The sequence below is a fragment of the Lissotriton helveticus genome, chromosome 8, assembly GCF_964261635.1.
Source record: "Lissotriton helveticus chromosome 8, aLisHel1.1, whole genome shotgun sequence".
NCBI classification, from domain to species: Eukaryota; Metazoa; Chordata; class Amphibia; order Caudata; family Salamandridae; genus Lissotriton; species Lissotriton helveticus.
In genome coordinates, this window is record NC_136069.1 from 17,603,195 (window position 1) to 17,623,648 (window position 20,454).

A 20,454-nucleotide genomic window follows, 5' to 3' on the forward strand; every position below is an offset into this window, starting at 1 on the left:
GTCTCCAAGGAAAATGTCATTAGAGTTGGGGGAAACATTAGCTGTAATGATTTCCATGAGGCGTTGATGAAGGAGTCGTTCTTCCCTGGGGGGTAGTAGAAGATGTGTTGTTTGCACAATTGTGTGGCGCTGTTGTATATGGAGAGTGCGAGATATTCGCAGGAGTCGATGGGGTCAGCGTGAGGTTCAGTGACGAGGAGGTGTGAGCGGTGCATGCCCACTTCTGTTCATCTTCAACAGTTGCATGCCCCTGGCTCAAGGAGGAAGGACAGTACCAGAACATTGCTCGAGTACTGTGCAGTCAGTACCAGAGGTCAAAGGCCACGGCCAGCAGGTACTGTTGGAGGAGAGGAGAGTGGGTGCACTGCTTAGCTGGAATCCACTCCCTCTGCCCAGGACCTTCTGGGCTCCGATGATTACTCTGCCCAGCTAGCATTGGGGGGAGGGTGCCAGATGTAGAAAGCACATGATTTCATCATCTGAGTGGATGGTTGCTAGTGAGCACCACTGTCCCTTATTTTAGGGGAATTGGACAAGAATGCAAGGTGGTCGGTTGGATGGAGACCTCTCTCTGAAGATCCAGGAGGAAGGGATGACAATCCATACTAATCTCTAGTCTGGACAGCCATCCTATCTGCAAGTTTCACCATGGCCGTCAAATCACGGATCCACCGAACAACTTTCTGGAAGCCTCCTGAAATAATCACATGCCATTCCACAATGAAACGTAAAAGGCCACTTTAGGCCACGTTAATGCAGTGATCTTGATAACTTAAATACAACTTTAACAATAACATCAACTTCTTCAGTGCCCACAAACTTCTCCATTTGTGTCAACCATTGACCCTCAATTCTCCATACCCCACCCTCATTCTTTCAACTGTCATTCACTGTCTGCCTTGCATTCCCCAGTCTCTTCATCACTTCTGCAGCTTCTTTGTCCTGTTCCAAGGTTTCACACCGTCTTCCCTTCCCCTGGACCCCCCTCTGTCCTTCAGAGGGGTGGATATACCTGCATCTGACTCTCCACCCCAAAACTACTACAAGCACTGCACCCTTATCGTGTCCTACTGTGGCGTGAGTAACCACAACCCGCCAGTCCACTCTCAACATGCAAGAGGGGGCTTGGCTCAATCAAACTGCTCCCCTACTGCCCCCAAGGGGAAGGAGTTGAGAAGCTGACCCTCCACCCTCCTATCCTCCCAACAATCCCACCCCCTCCCCTCATACTGTCCTTTCCCCTTCCAACAACAGTGTACGCATTACAGCCCCTAGAGCAAAAAGAGCCAGGTTAGGTGGACGCACCTTCTCGGCCAATGTGGCGGCACTATGGAACTCGCTACCCCCTGCTCTCCAACAGGCTCCATCCGAAGCATGTTTCAAGCGATTACTGAAAACCTGGCTGTTTGCCCAACCACGCTAGGCACCACGTTAGACTCCAGCTCTCTACCTAAACGGGCACAACACTGTTGCTATAGCGCCGGGACACCTCCTCGCGAGGTAGCTGTTCGCGCTTTATAAAACTCTGTATGATTATTATTATTATTATGGCCTGTTCATTCACAAAGCAGCCCCGGGGAAAGACTGGCTTTACCGGACACTCCCCCCCACCCGGGCCCTTTCATTCTGCATTGTTTGCAGCCATACCCAGACCCCCCACCCCCTCATTGGATTGCTGGCTTCATGGAGCCCTGCAGCACATGGTCTGGCCTTTCCCTTATGACTGAGAGCGCCCCAACTCCAGGAGGCAGCCATCTTTCAATGAATCCCCTCAAACCGGTGCAAGGCCTATCGACCCCAGAAACAAGAGGTGCTGCACGTTGACCTGCTTGGGCAAGGCCCTTACCTTACTCAAAAATAATGGTAACCTGGAACGACCCTCTTATTTAACAGACACAATGTACGTTACCCAGGCCTCGCCCCATATGAGGAAAATGACAGCTCAAATGAACACTCTGTGAAGACCTCCTTGGCCTGGGGACCACAATCTGCATAAATCCCTGTATTTACCCATGTTCAAACAACATCCGCTCTCTCTGGTTGATGATACCCTGTCAAGGCGGATAAAACAGTGAGGGTATGTCATAACTTCAAGGCCCGACCCTAATCCACCAGGAGCGGAGGCCGTTACCTCGCAGGACACTCAGACCATCTGCCCCGTGGGTTGCTGCTGCCTCCGTCCATCTCTGTAGATGGAACCCGCCGAAGTGCTTAATTTGAGCCAGTGGTTTCCGGTACTCAGCACCAGCACTTAATTGTGAGCACAGACACATATGACTGGCTGCCATGTGGTGGCACTGTTTGTCTAAATTAGACAGGACCCAAATAGTTTATTCATTCAATATACATTAAAATGGACTAATACTTGCCGCCCAAGCCATTCTTATAGCTTTGGGGGCCTGAAATAGTCTGAATTGTCACGCTTGTAGGGTGTGATGGTTAGCAGTTGTGTTGGTTCTGTCACTGGCGGTCCCAGGATGCTTCTTTCCGGTCCAATGGAGTCAAGCTATCCTGGATGAAGACGGCTGATAGCCAGAAACCGGTCCTAGGATGCTTGATTCCGGTCCAGGGAGGACCTGGCTTGGCAATTCGGGCCGGACTGTTCCCATGAGGCACAGGGTCAGACTGATTTGCATATAGCCATGTCTGAACTGGGATGGTAGAGTGGGCTAAAGAATGGTGATGGATTAAACCCAGATCAGTTGACTGGGGGTGAGTGTCTGAAACGTTTCAGCGCTCCGTCCATCATCTCCTTGTTTTCACCAGAGGCCACAGGCCTATGTGTGGTGAGTTAACAGTAAACATTACAAAACTAAGTTTGCGTGTACTTACTCTATGCTCTCAAACCTCCTAACATGACAGGTACTTACCTTTGTCTCCATTGGTCCTTGGTTGTGTTATCTTACACTGCATTCCAGGTTCACTTATGGATTCTACTTCAGTTGTATCCGCCGTTACCTCCTACCTCCCTGTGTTGGGGTAAACCCCGAGGGTGGGGCGCGGTTACATTATAAACGAGGCAAGTATTTGAGAAAAAGTGGAGCCCCCACGTAGATAACAGACGAGAGTTGGGCTGATAGTCCAGTGGGCACAAGTCTGTATACGGAAGGGTGGCAGGGTCCATAGACCGCGCTGGGCTCAATTACTGTGGAGAAGTGTGGCTCAATGGTTAGAGCGGCAGACCCTGATGCAGAGGTCTAGCCCGGGACCAGGGTTCAATTCCCACCTCGGCGGGTCTTGAGCTCAATTTCCTAGAACCTGATAATTCTCGCCTCGGTGCCTATTCCAATCATGGGTCCCACTCTGCAACTCTGGGCAATAGCTTGCTTAATCTCCACAACAGCCCCAGCAGCGCTGGGATGCCTGGCTTCACCTTGGGGGTGCCCAGGAGTGGACACCTCACAGGGAATAAGCCGGGAAAGGTTCCACAGAGGTATGCGTACAAGCGCCTGAGATACCCCTTCGGGGGTCGATTCGGGCGCTATACAAATACTATTACATTTACATTTACTGACTTCTAAGACAGGGGTTAGGTTTGCCCTTTGTATGTTTCTGCGATGTTACAGGGAGTAGCACTCCCTGGAGTTTCATCGCCCCTAGCACACAAGGGCAGCCCTCCCAGACCACAGGGTATGTGTCAGAGGGCTCTACCTGAGGCTGAGGGCTTCTGTTCCTAGAGATGGGACAGCCAGGAAGCATCATTCAGGGCATAACCCCTTCCAAGCCTCTTTCACTAGAGCTCCCCCTCTGGCAGGAGCAGCACCTTAGAAGAAGACTCATCAACCAGCCACTTGACTAAATCATTGTTTATTTAATTTATCTCGCTTATTTTTTTTAATCAATTTTTGTAGAAAATGATCAATTGTCATTTCTGTGTTCAGTCAAAATGCACATATCTGTCGATTGTATTCCTTTTTTTTGCCAACTTTCTGAGTTACGCTGTGATGTTATTGTTTAGTACTTTATGTTCATGGAATTATTTAAACATTCACATCATTATGATAGAATTGGCATTAATAAACTGAAGTTGAAATGACGAGCTGAGCTCGTCACGACCACACCCGTTTCCACAGAACGCTCAGCACAGCAAGGGGGATTATCCCCGCGTGTGAGCGTCGCGCGGGTCATGACGAGCTCAGCTCGTCATGAGCACAGCGCAACCGTGCCTCATGACGAGCTGAGCTCATCATGAGCACGCATGAGTTTAAGCGAAGAACCAAGAGATACCACTATTAACCACCTGTTTCCTCCGAACGCTCAGCACAGCGGGGGAATTATCCCCGTGTGTGAGCGCCGCGCGAGTCATGACGAGCTCAGCTCGTCATGAGCACAGCGCAACCGTGCCTCATGACGAGCTGAGCTCGTCATGAGGCACGCATGAGGTTAAGCGAAGAACCAAGAGATACCACTATTAACCACCTGTTTCCTCAGAACGCTCAGCACAGCGGGGGAATTATCCCCGTGTGTGAGCGCCGCGCGGGTCATGACGAGCTCAGCTCGTCATGAGCACAGCGCGACCGTGCCTCATGACGAGCTGAGCTCGTCATGAGGCACGCATGAGGTTAAGCGAAGAACCAAGAGATACCACTATTAACCACCTGTTTCCTCAGAACGCTCAGCACAGCGGGGGAATTATCCCCGTGTGTGAGCGCCGCGCGGGTCATGACGAGCTCAGCTCGTCATGAGCACAGCGCGACCGTGCCTCATGACGAGCTGAGCTCGTCATGAGGCACGCATGAGGTTAAGCGAAGAACCAAGAGATACCACTATTAACCACCTGTTTCCTCAGAACGCTCAGCACAGCGGGGGAATTATCCCCGTGTGTGAGCGCCGCGCGGGTCATGACGAGCTCAGCTCGTCATGAGCACAGCGCGACCGTGCCTCATGACGAGCTGAGCTCGTCATGAGGCACGCATGAGGTTAAGCGAAGAACCAAGAGATACCACTATTAACCACCTGTTTCCTCCGAACGCTCAGCACAGCGGGGGAATTATCCCTGTGTGTGAGCGCCGCGCGAGTCATGACGAGCTCAGCTCGTCATGAGCACAGCGCAACCGTGCCTCATGACGAGCTGAGCTCGTCATGAGGCACGCATGAGGTTAAGCGAAGAACCAAGAGATACCACTATTAACCACCTGTTTCCTCAGAACGCTCAGCACAGCGGGGGAATTATCCCCGTGTGTGAGCGCCGCGCGGGTCATGACGAGCTCAGCTCGTCATGAGCACAGCGCGACCGTGCCTCATGACGAGCTGAGCTCGTCATGAGGCACGCATGAGGTTAAGCGAAGAACCAAGAGATACCACTATTGGGAGGAGCCAAGATGGCGGACTGACCGGACGTGTGAGCTCCCGGCTCCGCAAGCCGTCTGCCGTTTTTCAGAAATCCTGGCATTTATATGCACCTACAACGTGTGCGACTAGGGCCGCGAACGAATCACGGCTCCCAGCGTTCTTCCGACATCCCCGCCGGCTGTTTTGGCTGAGGATTTGCGGAGTTTCCCGACTTCCGACTCTGCCCCCCTGGCTCTGCCCAGATAGTCGCCGCCGGACGCTGCGGGTCGTGTTCCGGGGGACGTGTTGGGGCAGGGCTGGAGTTTATACTACTGTAGCCGGCGGTGGAGGTGGGCTGACTGGAATACCTTTCATCGGCGATGGAGTGGGTCCCTACGAGGCTGTAGCCGTGCAGGCGACATTTCCTTTGTTCTGCGGCCGGTGGTCTGAGTTACCTCCATCTTGGGGTGCCCCCTCCGCCGTGTGCCATCCCCATTGACTGACTCCGAGGGGGCTTTCACACCGCGCTGGCCTCGGACTACGAGCCGTGTTTCCTTTGGTGACCCTGCCTAACATCCCTTCTGGTTATGAAGTCGCCCCCCCCTCTCCGCTGTGGGCTTATTGCGGGGGTGATATTGACGCCGGACTACCGCACCGACACAGCGGTCGCTTCTGTCTCCCCGGTCCGTGCTGCCCTGCCTCACTGAAAGCTTGAGGGTACTCCGGTGGCGTCACTGCGCACTTCTACCCGGCCGATGTCGGGGAATGATCTGACTTATGGCGATATCCTGACAGCCCTTGCAGATCTAGGGGCGACTTGGCAAAGACACGCCTGTGAACTGGAGCGGAGGATTGACGGTGTGGTGCCTTGCGGGGAGCGATTATGGCTGGCTGGCCCACTGGTGCCTCTCATTTCTCCTGCGGTGGATACAAGGTTGCACAATGAGACTACTGTGGAGCGTTCTATCCTTGGCTACAGTGTCGAGGGTTCCCTTTTTGACGAGGCTACAGTTGCGAGGTCTCCTTCCACTCCGGAACTTGAGACTTTGCCTCTACGAGTGCTGCGGGGGCTTTCTCTACATTGTTGGACTGTTTGCCTACAACGGACGCTCGTCAACTTGGACACAGGGATGGTCGGTGTTTGGGAACACTCATTTCCTCTGCTTCTTCTATTCCGTGGGCGGCCATCTTGCTCCTTTGTTTTGCCTGCGGTGCGCTCGCAGCGGCAGCCATCCTCGGAGGGGTTCCAGCGCTCCGGCCAGGGCTGATGTTGTCTCTCTCTCTGATTTGTCCTGATCGACTGGCTGTGCCCGGACTATAACGCTTATCGATATACTGCTTATGCTGCATATATGTGCTTCCCTACTTCAGACTGCAATTGCTATTAATCTCCGTGCTCTTTTATTTTGGGGTGCACTTGATTTGTCTGATTTTTGTCCCTTTCTAACGGGATGGATGTAATGGCGGGCTGGGGGTCCGGGGACGTCTGATATTGTTGGGGGTTTCGAATCTCATTTCTGTCCGGCGGGGGGGGACTCGGGTTGGGGCTCTCTCTTGATATACGCAGGGGCTCTATTTGGAATATCGCTTCACATTGGTGATGATGACTTTTGTATTTTCTTTGATATATTTGTTGTGTTGCTGGGGCCTGATGTTGTCAGTGGAGGCCGGGATTCGGTTAATAAGGCCCTCCTCCGGGGCGGCTCCCTTTTGATTGTTGGCGCTGTTTGGGACCTGCGCAGTCCATCCTGTTTCTGGGTATCTTCTTTCTGTTGTGTGCGGCCATTTTGTCTCTTCGTTTTGGATTGGGGCGGGACCTCCAGGGGAGACGTGTTCTGGGATCCGTTTTTACGACTGGCCGGGGCTGGAGGGGAATTTTCTCGATGGACATGTGCTTGATTGGCGAGTGAGACTCGAGATGGGGCGTTTCTTCATTCTGTGTTGTTGTTTTGTATATGTCTTTCCCCATTCTCTCCTGTGTTTCATGCTGTACTATGGTATTTGGGGTGGACGGTTTATTGGTAATTGGGTGACCGGGAACATACGGAATTGGCCCTCTTATATGCGATGGCCATGCCTGGTGGGCTTCGGTAGTTCTGGCCGGACTGTGGGTGTTTCCATCATTGGTATTGTTTGCTCGGCTTGCGAGGACCCGGACAGCTCCGTCTTTTGCTATGTTGTTTTGTGCTGACCCGGGGCTTTAGGTGTGCCTGATCCTGACACTCTTTTGGTTCTCGGTCCTCCGAATCTACTGTTGTGCGCGGCGTAGAGGTTGTATATGGCTGGGAACTCCGGGAGCTCCGATATTGTGTGGGCTCCTCCCCACCTTCCTTTTTCCTGGGAGTATTGGATTAGTCTATCCTTTTTACTCCCTATATTTCAAGTGTGAGGGGTCTTTCTTTCCTTTTTCTTCCTTTTTTTTCTTTTCTTTCTTTTTCTTCGTCTGTATTTCGGGTTCTTTAATGGGCGACAGACACGCTGCCGGGGGGGGGTAGGCCGTAGCCTCCGCATTGATGTTGGGTGGGGGGTGGGATTTATTTTATTTCGTTTAATTTCTATGGGCCTTATTTTTCTATCTCTCTGCGCTTTCTTAACCTGTTTCTGTTCTGGGTCCGCGATAGGGGTTAATGGGGAGGGGGTGGCGCTGTATATGGTGTGCGACTGATGGCTGCTAATTTGGCTGTTTCATTTTGTGCCGCCATATTGCTTGAGGTCTTAATTTCCATTGTTGTTTCCTGTAGTGCGGCCGCATGCCCCTGCCGTGTTGCTATGATATGGACTCAGTTCTCCTTCTATCTTCTCTTTCATTGCTTTGTATTTAGATCAAAAAAGACAAAAGAAAAACCTTAAAACTTAACCTTAAATGCTCCTTCTCCTCGATGGCATGATTCTATTCAGTGTAACGTTCAATGCTTGTTGTTATATCATCCGCTACCACTGAGGAGCTGTATTGCTTGCTCTTGTGCCTCAAAGTATCGTGGCCGGCCTGACGGTTGTGGGCCCGTATTTGTTTCTTTTCTCTTTGCACAATAAAGGTTTTAAAAAAAAAAAAAAAAAGAGATACCACTATTAACCACCTGTTTCCTCAGAACGCTCAGCACAGCGGGGGAATTATCCCCGTGTGTGAGCGCCGCGCGAGTCATGACGAGCTCAGCTCGTCATGAGCACAGCGCGACCGTGCCGCATGACGAGCTGAGCTCGTCATGAGGCACCCATGAGGTTAAGCGAAGAACCAAGAGATACCGCTATTAACCAGTTCGAGTGAACAAGGGCCATTGACCACCATTCATGGACCCTAGCACCCCATTACACGTCATTCATTCCCTCTTGATATTTACGTGCAGCTGCCACCAGACCATTATGTGAGGGACACTAGAGAGGGGCTTCGGCTCCGCCCACATGTTGGGAGCCAGGAGTACATGATTTGAATGGGCAGAAGTAGTGTGCTCCCACAAAAAAGTGCTTGCCCTCCACGCCTGCCTCAGCTTGAACTTTCATGGGCCCACTCATGACATTGTCATGCGATTAAAGTGTCTTAGATAACTAGATCATTTGTGGTTTGCCTCTCTGGCAGCAGCACAGATGAGAGGAGGCAATCATTAACCCACCTGGATTTTTAGGTCTGGCTTGACAGTGCAACTGTCACCTGACCTTTACACCAATATAATTCTACAGTGTTTTGCTTCCACACAAGAACACACCTATTGCCACGATATGTACTTATAATGCTTCACATCACCATAATACATTCCTTGAAAGCCAGACCTGTTGGCATTGCCTTTGCTTGTTTGCTCAACTGCGTCCTGTACTTGTCACCAATCCACACCCTATTTCTCAATGTTTATGATTGCTGCAATATATAATGTATACCATTCTCAGATTATGTAACCTTCTGCCTCATGTAATGTTCTACTTCTACCCTCTAGTGTTCTTGGTTTATTTAAATGCACCTACACCTTGGATGACGTAATCTTGTGCTTATGTAAAGATCTATTTCTATCCTAAAGCCTCTGGGTAATGTTGGCATTATATAAAAATGCATACATAAATAAGTATTTACAATTATATTTGTCCCGCAGGTGGCAGTCCTGATTTTCAAAGATAATAAAAAGAAGGGCACTGGCCATATGGTTCTCTTGTGAGAGTCGTGCGCCGTCTTGTGGCATAATTAAAACGTACAGTTTAATAATGAAAAAAATCCAGGACCTGATTCACAGAACAAATTTAAGACAAAATCCTAAATTTACTACTTTTGGTATTCACAGAAGTTAGGATTTTGTCTTAAGTTTGTCTTAAGACAAACTTAATACACACTTAAACAGTCTTAAGTTAGGATTTTGTCTTAAGTTAGTTCTGTGAATCGGCCCCACAGTACCTGAGAAGAAGCGTGCAGTGCCTTGAAGCCAGGCACAACGAAAGTGAAACTTCAGTAACAATAAATGGAGGTTCCTATGAATGAACGGCCCGCACTAGAGGGGATCCCCGAACTCTGCATCTCCTATTCAGTCACGGATGGATAATCTGAACATTCTTACCCGTACACCTACGGTGGGTGACAGTGGCCAATCCCTGGGTGCCATCCTGGACAAAAGACTCAACCTCCGATCCCAAATCAACACCATGGCCAAGAACGCACGCTTCCAACTGCGACTTCTCTGGGGGATCCAACGCTACATTCCTGAGCAAGGCCTGAAAACTCTTGTCCAACCTTTGGTACTCTCCAGACTGGATTACTGTAATTCCCTAGTTTCAGGCCTCACTAAGGGGCATATTAACAAGGGCTTTATCTCGGCTTTTTTGCTTTAAAAGCCAAAAAAGCAGAGATAAAACTAGCGCCCTATCAGCAACAGGATGCTAACACGCAAAATCGCTTGTTAGCACCCTTTTACTCTACGCTTTCCCTTGCATCTCTAATGAGATGCAATGGGGGCGTTCCAGAGAAAAATAATAGGAGAAATGTCACTAAGCGACATTTCTCCTATTATCAAGGATAGCGCTAACCACGGTTAACGCTGCTTTTTTACGTCTGGTATTTTTCTGACTTAGCCATGATATCCTATGTAAGGTGGATATCATGGCTAAGTATGTCTATCCCTATCAGCAAGCTATCGCCAAACCTTGTGGGATTATAGCTATATTTCCAGCGATAATCTCACAATTGGCAGCTTGCGCTCTGAATATTATCGCTTTGCAGATAAGCATTGCTGATAGCACGCTATCTCCGTGATAAAATTCAGAGTTGGCCGGCGATAATTATCCTAGCGCTAAGTGCTCTTAGCGATACTTATCGCCTGGCCTTGTTAATATGCCCCTAAAACCCACCTGTCTCCTCTAACGTACATCCTCCACTTGGTTGTAGGTTTCGTCTATGGGGCTGAAAGAATTGACCCTATCACACCTTTGTTGATAACTCTGCGCTGGCTTCCTATTGAAGGTAGAACCATTTATAAGACTGCTTGCATCACCCAGAAAGCCATTCACACCTCCACCTCTCGCTACCTAGCAAGCAAACTCAAGTTATCAGGCGGCTCGAGACCCTCACGAAATGCTGACAATTTGCGGCTCGGACCCCCAACTTTCCAAAGGGAAAGACGTAAGGCACAACCGTTTCTAGACAACGCACCTAGAATATGGAACTCGCCACCTCCAAACCTTCACACCACCATTTCTTTCTGGATCTTCAAAACTGACATCAAAACTCTTCTCTTCCAAAACATTTTTTACAATAACATCCTGGCCACACCCTCGCATTTATGGGTCTGACCCTGACTGCCTCATAGCACTTTCATAAGCTAGAACTGTAACCTAACTTGTATTTAACTCTGTAAATATGTGCTATTGAATTCTGTAACCTGAATAGCTTTAACTTCTCTAAATATGTAACCTGTAATTAATTTGTAAGTTGTAGACACATAACTCTCACCATGACTAACCGTAGCAGCTATACATTTTGGGGCAGATTTACAAGCCCCCTGTGCCTCTTTTACGCCACCATTGCGTCACTTTTGTGGCACAGAGGCGGCGCAAAAGATGCGCCATGGTGCGGGGTATTTACAACGTGACGCATTTCCCAGATGCGTCACGTTGTAAAGCCCTGTGCCAGAAGGAGGCTTTCCATCTCAGGGGGGGGGCATTCCGGTGCAGGAACGCCTCCCAAAAACGGCTGAGTGAAATCTACAAGATTTCACTCAGTCACTTTTAGGCCCATGCTGCGTCAAAACCTTGTGCCTGCTTGAAGCAGGCGCAAGGCTTGATGCAGCATTGTGGAGATGGGGCCCCTCCAGAGCATTGCTGGAGCTGCGTCACGCTTGCGACGCAACTCCAGCAATGAGCCGCTTTTACGGCACAGATGTGTCACGCATCTGTGCCGTTTTTGCCCCATGGTGCGCCGCATTGTAAATGTGGCGCATCCAGAGTGGTGGAGCTGCGGCGCACAATAACTGGCGCATCCCTGCGCCAGTTATTGTATATCTGCCCCTTTGTGTCCACTGCCCTGTTACTCCGAATTTCCCTTGTAACGTTCTTTGCTATATTGTAAAGTCTGTCTTAAGTTTGTCTTAAGCCTGTCTTAAGTCTGTCTTGAGTTTGTCTTAAGTCTGTCTTAAGTCAAACTTAAGTCAAAATCCTAAATTTACTACTACTAAAGGCCTTCTGTGAATACCAAAAGTAGTACGTTTAGGATTTTGTCGCAAGTTAGTTCTGTGAATCGGCCCCAATGTATTTCCCTGCATTGACTTCTATTGAAGCAGAGGCTAGTACAGGTGTGACGCAGCCAAAAGAAAGTCATTTTAGATATAAAAAATCGTGAGTCTCCCGCCTGAATCGGGTCTATTGGCATGTCTGGTGATGAGTGGCTGCATGGCTTGGCCGAAGGCCGGAACCGGTGACCAAAGTCCGGTCCTTTGCCCAGAGTTCACTGTGCATGGCCGAGCCCCCTGCTCGGGGGGGCCTGAGGGGTGGGAGTTGAGGGGGCCAGGGGGGCTCATCAGAGTGTGTCTGGATAAAGGAGAGCTTGCATTTGACTGACAGGATGGACTTGTGCATGGACTTTAGAGGCCGCATAGGTGCCCCCTCGGATGTGGAGTGCGAGAGCCTCTCCCGCGTCATCACTTACCCGGTCGTGTCCTCGCGCACGGTCACAGGTACCCCTGCTCCTGCATCCACGCGTCACTCAGGAACCTGGACCTGCAATGGCGACAACAAAGAGAGTTAGGGAGTCTTAGGTGTGGATGGGGCCGACACGTCATGTGACTTATGGGGGTACATCTGAGTTGAAATGTTACATGCTGAATGTGGGTCTAGGGTTTATGTGATATATGTTATGTTAAAATACTTGTATAGCGCATGGCTGCCCCAGCATCGAGGCGTCCCAGCGCCGAAGCAGAACAGGGCTGGAAAATTAGCAGTGGGAGAGGAGCCAGATCTTCACCAGCCTTCTGAAGGTCGGGTGATATGGGTTGCTACAAATCTGAAGAGGGCAGGAGATCCATAAGGCGGGACCCAACCGCTTAACCCCTTCCGTGCGGGGGTAATTCCCCCCACTGTGCTGGGGGGAGGGGGCGTGCACAGTGCCCCGGTGCTCATGACGAGCTCAGCTCGTCATGAGGCACGGCGCTCGCTTGCTCATGACAAGCTGAGTTCGTCATGACCACGCCCGTTTAATGGAACGCTCAGCAGGGGAATTATCCCCGCGTGTGAGCGTTCCACGGCTCATGACGAGCTGAACTCGTCATGAGCACCGGAGCGCCGTGCCTCATGACGAGCTCAGCTCGTCATGAGCATCGAAGAGGTTAAAAGATCAACCACCCGAACTGACCCTCAATATTCGTGGGATTCTGCCAAGGAGCAGGTCTACCGAGCGCAGCGCTTGCGTGGTTACATAGTAGGAGCATAGATGCCTGTGAGAAATTTATGGGTGATACACAACGCTTTAAAACAAATTCTTTGTTCAAGGGGTCGCCAGTGTAGGCGGTGGAAGAGGTTGGAGACATGACAGTGTTTAGCGAGGACAAAGATAGCGCGGGCCGCAGCGTTCTGTGTACGCTTAAGTCTTTTGATCACTGATTTATTGGAACCCAGAAGTAAAACATTACAATAGTCCGATCTGGCCATGATGGAGGCTTGGATGATCAGCGGACACGTTTGAGAATCAAAAAACCAAGTACAGGCTTTAGACCTCACAACAGTCCGAAGCATTTCCCAGCCACATATTTGGTAGTATGTGACATTATGAGGGTGGGGCTGAGAACTCATGTGACATATGAGGGCAGGGTGGGGTGGTAGGCCTGAGTTGGTATGTTACATGCTATGTGACATGATGAGGGTGGGGCTGAGAACTCATGTGACATATGAGGATAGGGTGGGGTGGTAGGGCTGAGTTGGTATGTAACATGCTATGTGACATGAAGAGGGTGGGGCTGAGGACTCATGTGACATATGAGGATAGGGTGGGGTGGTAGGGCTGAGTTGGTATGTTACATGCTATGTGACATGATGGGGCTGAGAACTCATGTGACATATGAGGGTAGGGTGGGGTGGTAGGGCTGAGATGGTATGTGACATGGTATGTGACATGCTGGCAGCGGGGTTGGGACGTCATGTGTCATATATGCCGATAGGGCTTTGGTGCATTGTGAAATGATGTGGGTGTGGCTGAGACATCATGTGACATATGAGGCTGGGGTCGGTGGAATGCGACATGATGAGTATAGGGCTGAGATGGGGACAAACATGTATGGTTTGGTCTTGAGCACAAGTGTCTGCAGCCGCGTGGGATCCGCCTGGCCTGGACACAGCAGACGTCTCTTACATGTAGTTCCTGACCGAGTCCGGTAAGATGACCACACACCGCTGACCCTTCTTCAGACTCTGAGCCGCCCTCACCGCAGCAGCCATGGCTGTGCCGGAGCTCCCACCTGTAAGAAGGGAAAAAAGCACAATAAAAACACAGTTTAAAATCATCAAATCACAATACAATCTTGCAAATATCATCTGTCACCCACATTTAAAAGAATAGTAAGAATACTTACAGAAATATTTTAAAATCCCAGAGAATTACAACATTTCATGATAGCTTTTTGGGCTCACATATAGTCAATCATTCAATCAATCAATCACTACATTTGTATAGCGCGCTACTCACCCATGAGGGTATCAAGGCGCTGAAGGGGAGGGGGGGAGGGGTGCCGCTACTGCTCGAATAGCCAGGTCTTGAGGTGTCTCCTGAAGGTGAGATGGTCCTGGGTCAGTCGTAGGTGTGCGGGGAGGGAGTTCCATGTCTTGGCCGCCAGGTAGGAGAACGATCTTCCTCCGGTGGTGGTTCTGCGAATCCGTATGACGGTGGCGAGGGCGAGGTTGGCGGAGCGGAGCTGGCGGGTGTGGAATGAGAGGCGGTTGTTGAGGTATTCAGGGCCCATGTCGTGGAGAGCTTTGTGTGCGTGGGTGAGCAGCCTGAACGTGATCCTCTTGCTGACAGGGAGCCAGTGCAGGTTTCTCAGGTGGGCGGATATGTGGTTGCGGCGAGGGATGTCGAGAATGAGTCGTGCGGAGGCGTTCTGTATGCGCTGAAGCCTTTTCTGGAGTTTGGCTGTGGTTCCTGCGTAGAGGGTGTTCCCGTAGTCCAGTTGGTTTGTGACGAGGGCCTGGGTGACCGTCTTTCTGGTTTCGGTGGGGATCCACCGGAAGATCTTACAGAGCATACGTAAGGTGTTGAAGCATGAGGACGAGACTGCTTTGACTTGTTTGGTCATCGTGAGGGAGGAGTCCAGGATGAATCTCATGTTGCGAGCGTGGTCCATGGGTGTCGGTGCGGTGCCCAGCGTCGTGGGCCACCAGGAGTCCTTCCAGGTGGATAGGGATTGTCCGAGGATGAGGACCTCCGTCTTGTCCGAGTTGAGCTTCAGACGGCTGTGCATCATCCATTCTGCAACATCTTTCATTCCGTCCTGGAAGTTGGCTTTGGCGGTGAGAGGGTCTTTGGTGAGGGAGAGTATCAGTTGGGTGTCGTCGGCGTAGGAGATGATGTTGATGTTGTGTTTGCGTGCGATGGTGGCGAGGGGGCTCATGTAGATATTGAAGAGGGTGGGGCTGAGTGGGGAGCCCTGGGGTACGCCGCAGATGATCTTGGTGGCTTCAGAGCGGAAGGGAGGGAGGCGGACTCTCTGGGTTCTGTCGGAGAGGAACGATGTGATCCAGTCCAGGGCCTTTCCTTGGATCCCAGAGTTGTAGAGGCGGGTTATTAGGGTGAGGTGGCAGACAGTATCAAAGGCTGCCGAGAGGTCCAGGAGGATGAGGGCGGCTGTCTCTCTGTTGTCCATCAAGGTCCTGATGTTATCAGTGGCTGCGATGAGGGCGGTCTCGGTGCTGTGGTTGGCTCGGAATCCGGACTGGGATGGGTCGAGCGAGTTGTTTGCTTCGAGGAATGTAGTCAGCTGTTTATTGACGGTCTTCTCGATGACTTTAGCCGGGAAGGGAAGAAGAGAGAAGCGGCAAAAGTTCTTGAGGTCTTTGGGGTCCGCTGTTGGTTTCTTCAGAAGGGCGTTGATTTCTGCGTGTTTCCAGCTTCCAGGGAAGATGGCTGACGTGAAGGAACTGTTAATGATGTTCCGGAGGTGGGGTACGATGATGGTGTCGGCTTAGTTGAAGATATGATGAGGGCATGGGTCGGAGGGGGAGCCGGAGTGGATGGTGTTCATGACGCGGGTGGTGTCTCCAGTGCTGATGGGCATCCATGCGCTGAGGCTGGTGGTGGGGGTCGTTAGTTTGGTGGCTGGAGGCGGAGTCTGGGGTCCGAAGCTCTCGTGTATATCTGCGATCTTGCGGTGGAAGAATGCGGCGAGGGAATCGCAGAGGTCTTGTGAAGGTGTGATGTCGTTGTTGCTGGCGATGGGGTTGGAGAGCTCTTTGACGATGCTGAAGAGTTCCTTGCTGTTGTGGGAGTTGTTGTCAAGCCGCTCCTTGAACGATGTCCTTTTGGTGGTGCGGATCATCTGGTGGTATTCGCTGGTGGCGCTCTTGAGGGCTGTCATGTTTTCTGAAGTCCGTTTGTGGCGCCAAGCTTTTTCGAGGGTTCGACAAGCTTTCTTAGCGATTTTGAGGGCGTCTGTGAACCATGATGTTTTTCTGTTGCTAGTCTTGCCTGGGGGTTTCTTCAGTGGAGCGAGGTCGTCGGCGCAGTTAGTGATCCACTGTGCAAGACTGTCTGCTGCGTCATTGGTGTCAGGGGTGTCGGCAGGTGGGTTCTGGCTCAGCGATGTGATCAGCTGGCCTGTGGTTACTTTGCTCCAGCATCTGCGGGGGATCTGTAGCGTGTGGTGGTTGGATGTGGTCTTCTTGAAGGTGAAATGGATGCAGCTGTGGTCGGTCCAGTGTAGTCCGGTGGAGTGGCTGAAGGCAACTTGGCTGCTGGCAGAGAAGATGGGGTTGAGCGTGTGGCCGACGTAGTGGGTGGGGGTGTTCACCAGTTGCTTGAGTCCAAGGTTGTCGAGGTTGTCGAGCAGGGTGGTGGAGTTGTTGTTCTTGTTTTTCTCCAGGTGGAAGTTCAGGTCCCCTAGGAGGATGTACTCTGGTGAGGCTAGGGCGTGCGGACTGATGAAGTCGGCGATGGTTTCGCTGAATTGTGTCCGTGGGATGGGGGTCTGTAGATGAGCGTTCCTCTGCGGGTGGTCTGGGCGTCGGTGTGGATTTGGAAGTGTAGGTGTTCGGCGGCAGTGAGTGTGTCTTCGGCGTTGGTCGTGATGCTGATGGTATTCCTGTAGATGATGGCGATTCCTCCTCCAGTTTTGTTGACGCGGTCCTTCCGGTTGATTTTGTAGCCGTCCGGGATGGCTATGGCGATGTCGGGGGCCGAGGAGGCGTTCATCCAGGTTTCCGTGAGGAAGGTGACGTCTGGTGCTGTTGTATCAAGGAGTTCCCAGAGTTCGACGGCGTGTTTGTGGACGGATCGGGTGTTGAGCAGGATCCACTTGAGGTGGTTGTTGTTGTCGTTGCTGTGTTCGGTTGGCAGGGTGCAGATTCGGAGGCAGGAGAATTTGCAAGCTTGGCAGGTGAAGGGTCCGTGGGTGCGTTTCGGGGTGGCTTGGTGGCAGGCGGCAGGTCGTCCTGTGTTGAGTGCGGTGAGGGTGGCGGTATTGTACCTCAGTCGGGTGCCCTGGCATCGGCTGGGGCAAGGGGTTCTGGTGCTGGGCGCAGTCCAGGCGCGGACGGGCGCAGACGGGCTTGCCTTTGGCGCGCCAGCGGTGCGCCCGCTGCGCGCTTCCGGGCAGCGTCCTCCATAAGAGGCGAAGTGGGAGGGAGGAGCAGCTGGGAGGTGGGAGCGGCATGGCCAATGGGCGACTGGCACGGGGCACAGAAGGCAAAAAGGGGCAGGCCACAGGGGAGCAAAGGCGGGAAGTGGGGAGCGGGGGGGCACAGAGGGCGTGGGCGCAGAACGGGCGGCAAACAGAGGGGCAACCAACAATTAAAACAAAGCAACAATCAGCAATAAAATGAACCAAACAACAGAGACAGGTACCAGGGCACACCAGCGGCGAACCCTTGGCAGCAGCAGCAGGGGCAGACACGGGCAACTAGGGGGAGCCGTGCGGCGTGGGGAGTGACCAGAGGTCAGGTCTTACAAACTCATAACCTTCAGCTAAAGTGCATATCTCCTTCTCGGTTTCAGTGCTTGGGGAATAAAATGTAAGACTGAGCAGCATATCGTTTTGGACTCCAAGCGCTGGAGGAAACACAAACCCACTTGGTGATTATTAAAAAGATCTTCCTCTTAAAATTGGGCACAGAAACCGTAACCTGAGAGAAGAATATAGCCTGCAAAAAAGCATAAAGTGCTTCGCTGATTGATGTGATTTTCATCAAACGAACAGTAAGGTAGTGATGGAAACCGGGTACCTGGTAATGGAAAAGCCAACAAAATTTGAATCTTGTTCTCAAGTAACCTAGTCAGGCAAAACCTTATCTCCGGTTCATATACCCGGGTCAAATATAGATCCATACTTTTAGATGTGGAAAGCGTCACGTATGATTGAACCATGACCAGGTCTAGTTTCTTCATGAGCCTAGCTTCCTGACTATATGCAATACATTTTTCTTTTATTCAATTCTTTGCCCTTTCATATCTTTTAATGCAGCAAGCTTTCTGAGAGGGTTTCTCGGGATCAAGAAGACGGTTGCCTGATGGATGTGATGATTTTATGCTGTGTGCACAGGCTATGAATTTGTATTTGTTTTTAATGAATTTGCGATGATGTATTTTTATGGTTTTGTACTTTTTATATCTCTGCTTATATGTTTTTTATTAAACAATAATATTATTGAGTTGACTTGAATACTGGCTTCCTTGTGCAACCAAATTGTCAGATCTGACAGTAATACTTTAATCTCCATCTAACTCACTTCACCTCAACCACTAAAAAATGGGCAAACAAACTTAGCATTATTAAAAGGAATCTGGAAATATCGGGAATTTACATTCCATCACTTGGCCACTGGAAACTTCAGTAGAGAAAACTCAGAATGAGCCACTCCAAACTCAAAACCTGGACTGGTTTAGGCAAAAGACTCAACATTTTTAACAGCAAAAAGTGCTTTTTACCCTCCTGTTGCTTAAATCTTCCACCACCCCAAAGCAAAGATCTGGGAGCTCACAATGACATTGTGAACACAGGGAGTTCACAATAGTCGAAGCATGTTGTACAGTGTCCCATGGCCACTTCTTTCGCTTACATTTACCTACTCCAGGAAAGTACTACCCACATGCTGCATATGACAATCTAACTACTTTACAAAGTATGCAATACTACAACATACTGTTCAGTACATAAACCTACTGGAATAACCGTTCTACCTCAAAAGGAACGCCTATCACAAGCTCAAAATAACTCATACACGTCATACATCAAATCTCAGTTCCAATGGCATCTGTAAATGATTCTTCCATAGCAAGCCAAATAGCCAATCGGGGCTCTGCGTCCTTAGGGATGTGCTTTAAATGTTCTATTGTACCAAGGATCTTGAACTTGGCCTAGGTTTGCTAACACATATTTTAGTTGGGTTTTGCATGTGTTGCATCTTCATGATACATTTAATGCATACTGTTAAATCATTTTTATTGTTTTTACCTTTCCCTGCTTCTTTCAACATTGCAAACATTCCCAACTCTCTCCCCACCCTCCCCCATTGAGTTGCTTCCTTGCTTCGGGGTTGTCAGCATTTGCAATGTACAAAACATCTTTAACTTGACTTATAAACTTTAACTTGCCCAAGGATCTTTAACTTGATCTAGGATTGTTAACTTGACCTAGAATCTTTAACTTGACAAAGAATCTTTAACTTGACTTGGAATATTTAACTTGACCAATAATCTTTAACTTGACTTTGAATCTTTAACTTGACCAAGAATCTTTAACTTGACCCGGAATCTTTAACTTGACTTGGAATCTTTTACTTGACCATGAATCTTTAACTTGAACAAGAATCTTTAACTTGACTTGGAATCTTTAACTTGACCCGGAATCTTTAGCTTGACTTGGAATCTTTAACTTGACCCGGAATCTTTAACTTGACTTGGAATCTTTAACTTGACCAAGAATCTTTAACCTGACCTGGAATATTTAACTTGACTTGGAATCTTTAACTTGACCTGAAATCTTTAACTTGACTTGGAATCTTTAACTTGACCCGGAATCTTTAACTTGACTTGGAATATTTAACTTGACCAAGAATCTTTAACTTGACTTAGAATCTTTAACTTGACCAAGAATCTTTAACTTGACCTGGAATCTTTAAATCTTTAACTTGACCTGGAATATTTAACTTGACCAAGAATCTTTATCTTGACCTGGAATCTTTAACTTGACTTGGAATCTTTAACTTGACCCGGAATCTTTAACTTAACTTGGAATATTTAACTTGACTTGGAATCTTTAACTTGATTTGGAATCTTTAACTTGACCAGGAATCTTTAACTTGACCCGGAATCTTTAACTTGACTTGGAAAATTTAACTTGACTTGGAATCTTTAACTTGACCCGGAATCTTTAACTTGACCTGGAATCTTTAACTTGACCAAGAATCTTTAACTTGACCTGGAATATTTAACTTGAACAAGAATCTTTCACTTGACCCGGAATCTTTAACTTGACTTGGAATATTTAACTTGACCAAGAATCTTTAACTTGACCTGGA

General features: G+C 49.7%; 1 protein-coding gene across 1 annotated transcript in view; it reads right to left on the reverse strand.

Annotated features, from left to right (window-relative positions):
• Positions 1–20,454, reverse strand: part of LOC144772230 (cystathionine beta-synthase-like) — a 175,312-nt gene that overhangs the window by 7,517 nt on the left and 147,341 nt on the right. The window contains exons 11-12 of the mRNA XM_078656382.1: positions 14,081–14,186; positions 12,386–12,456 (exon numbers count right to left, since the gene is read on the reverse strand). Of these exons, the coding sequence (XP_078512508.1) occupies positions 12,408–12,456; positions 14,081–14,186 (155 nt within the window). The 3' untranslated portion in view covers positions 12,386–12,407. The remainder of the gene's footprint in view (positions 1–12,385; positions 12,457–14,080; positions 14,187–20,454) is intronic.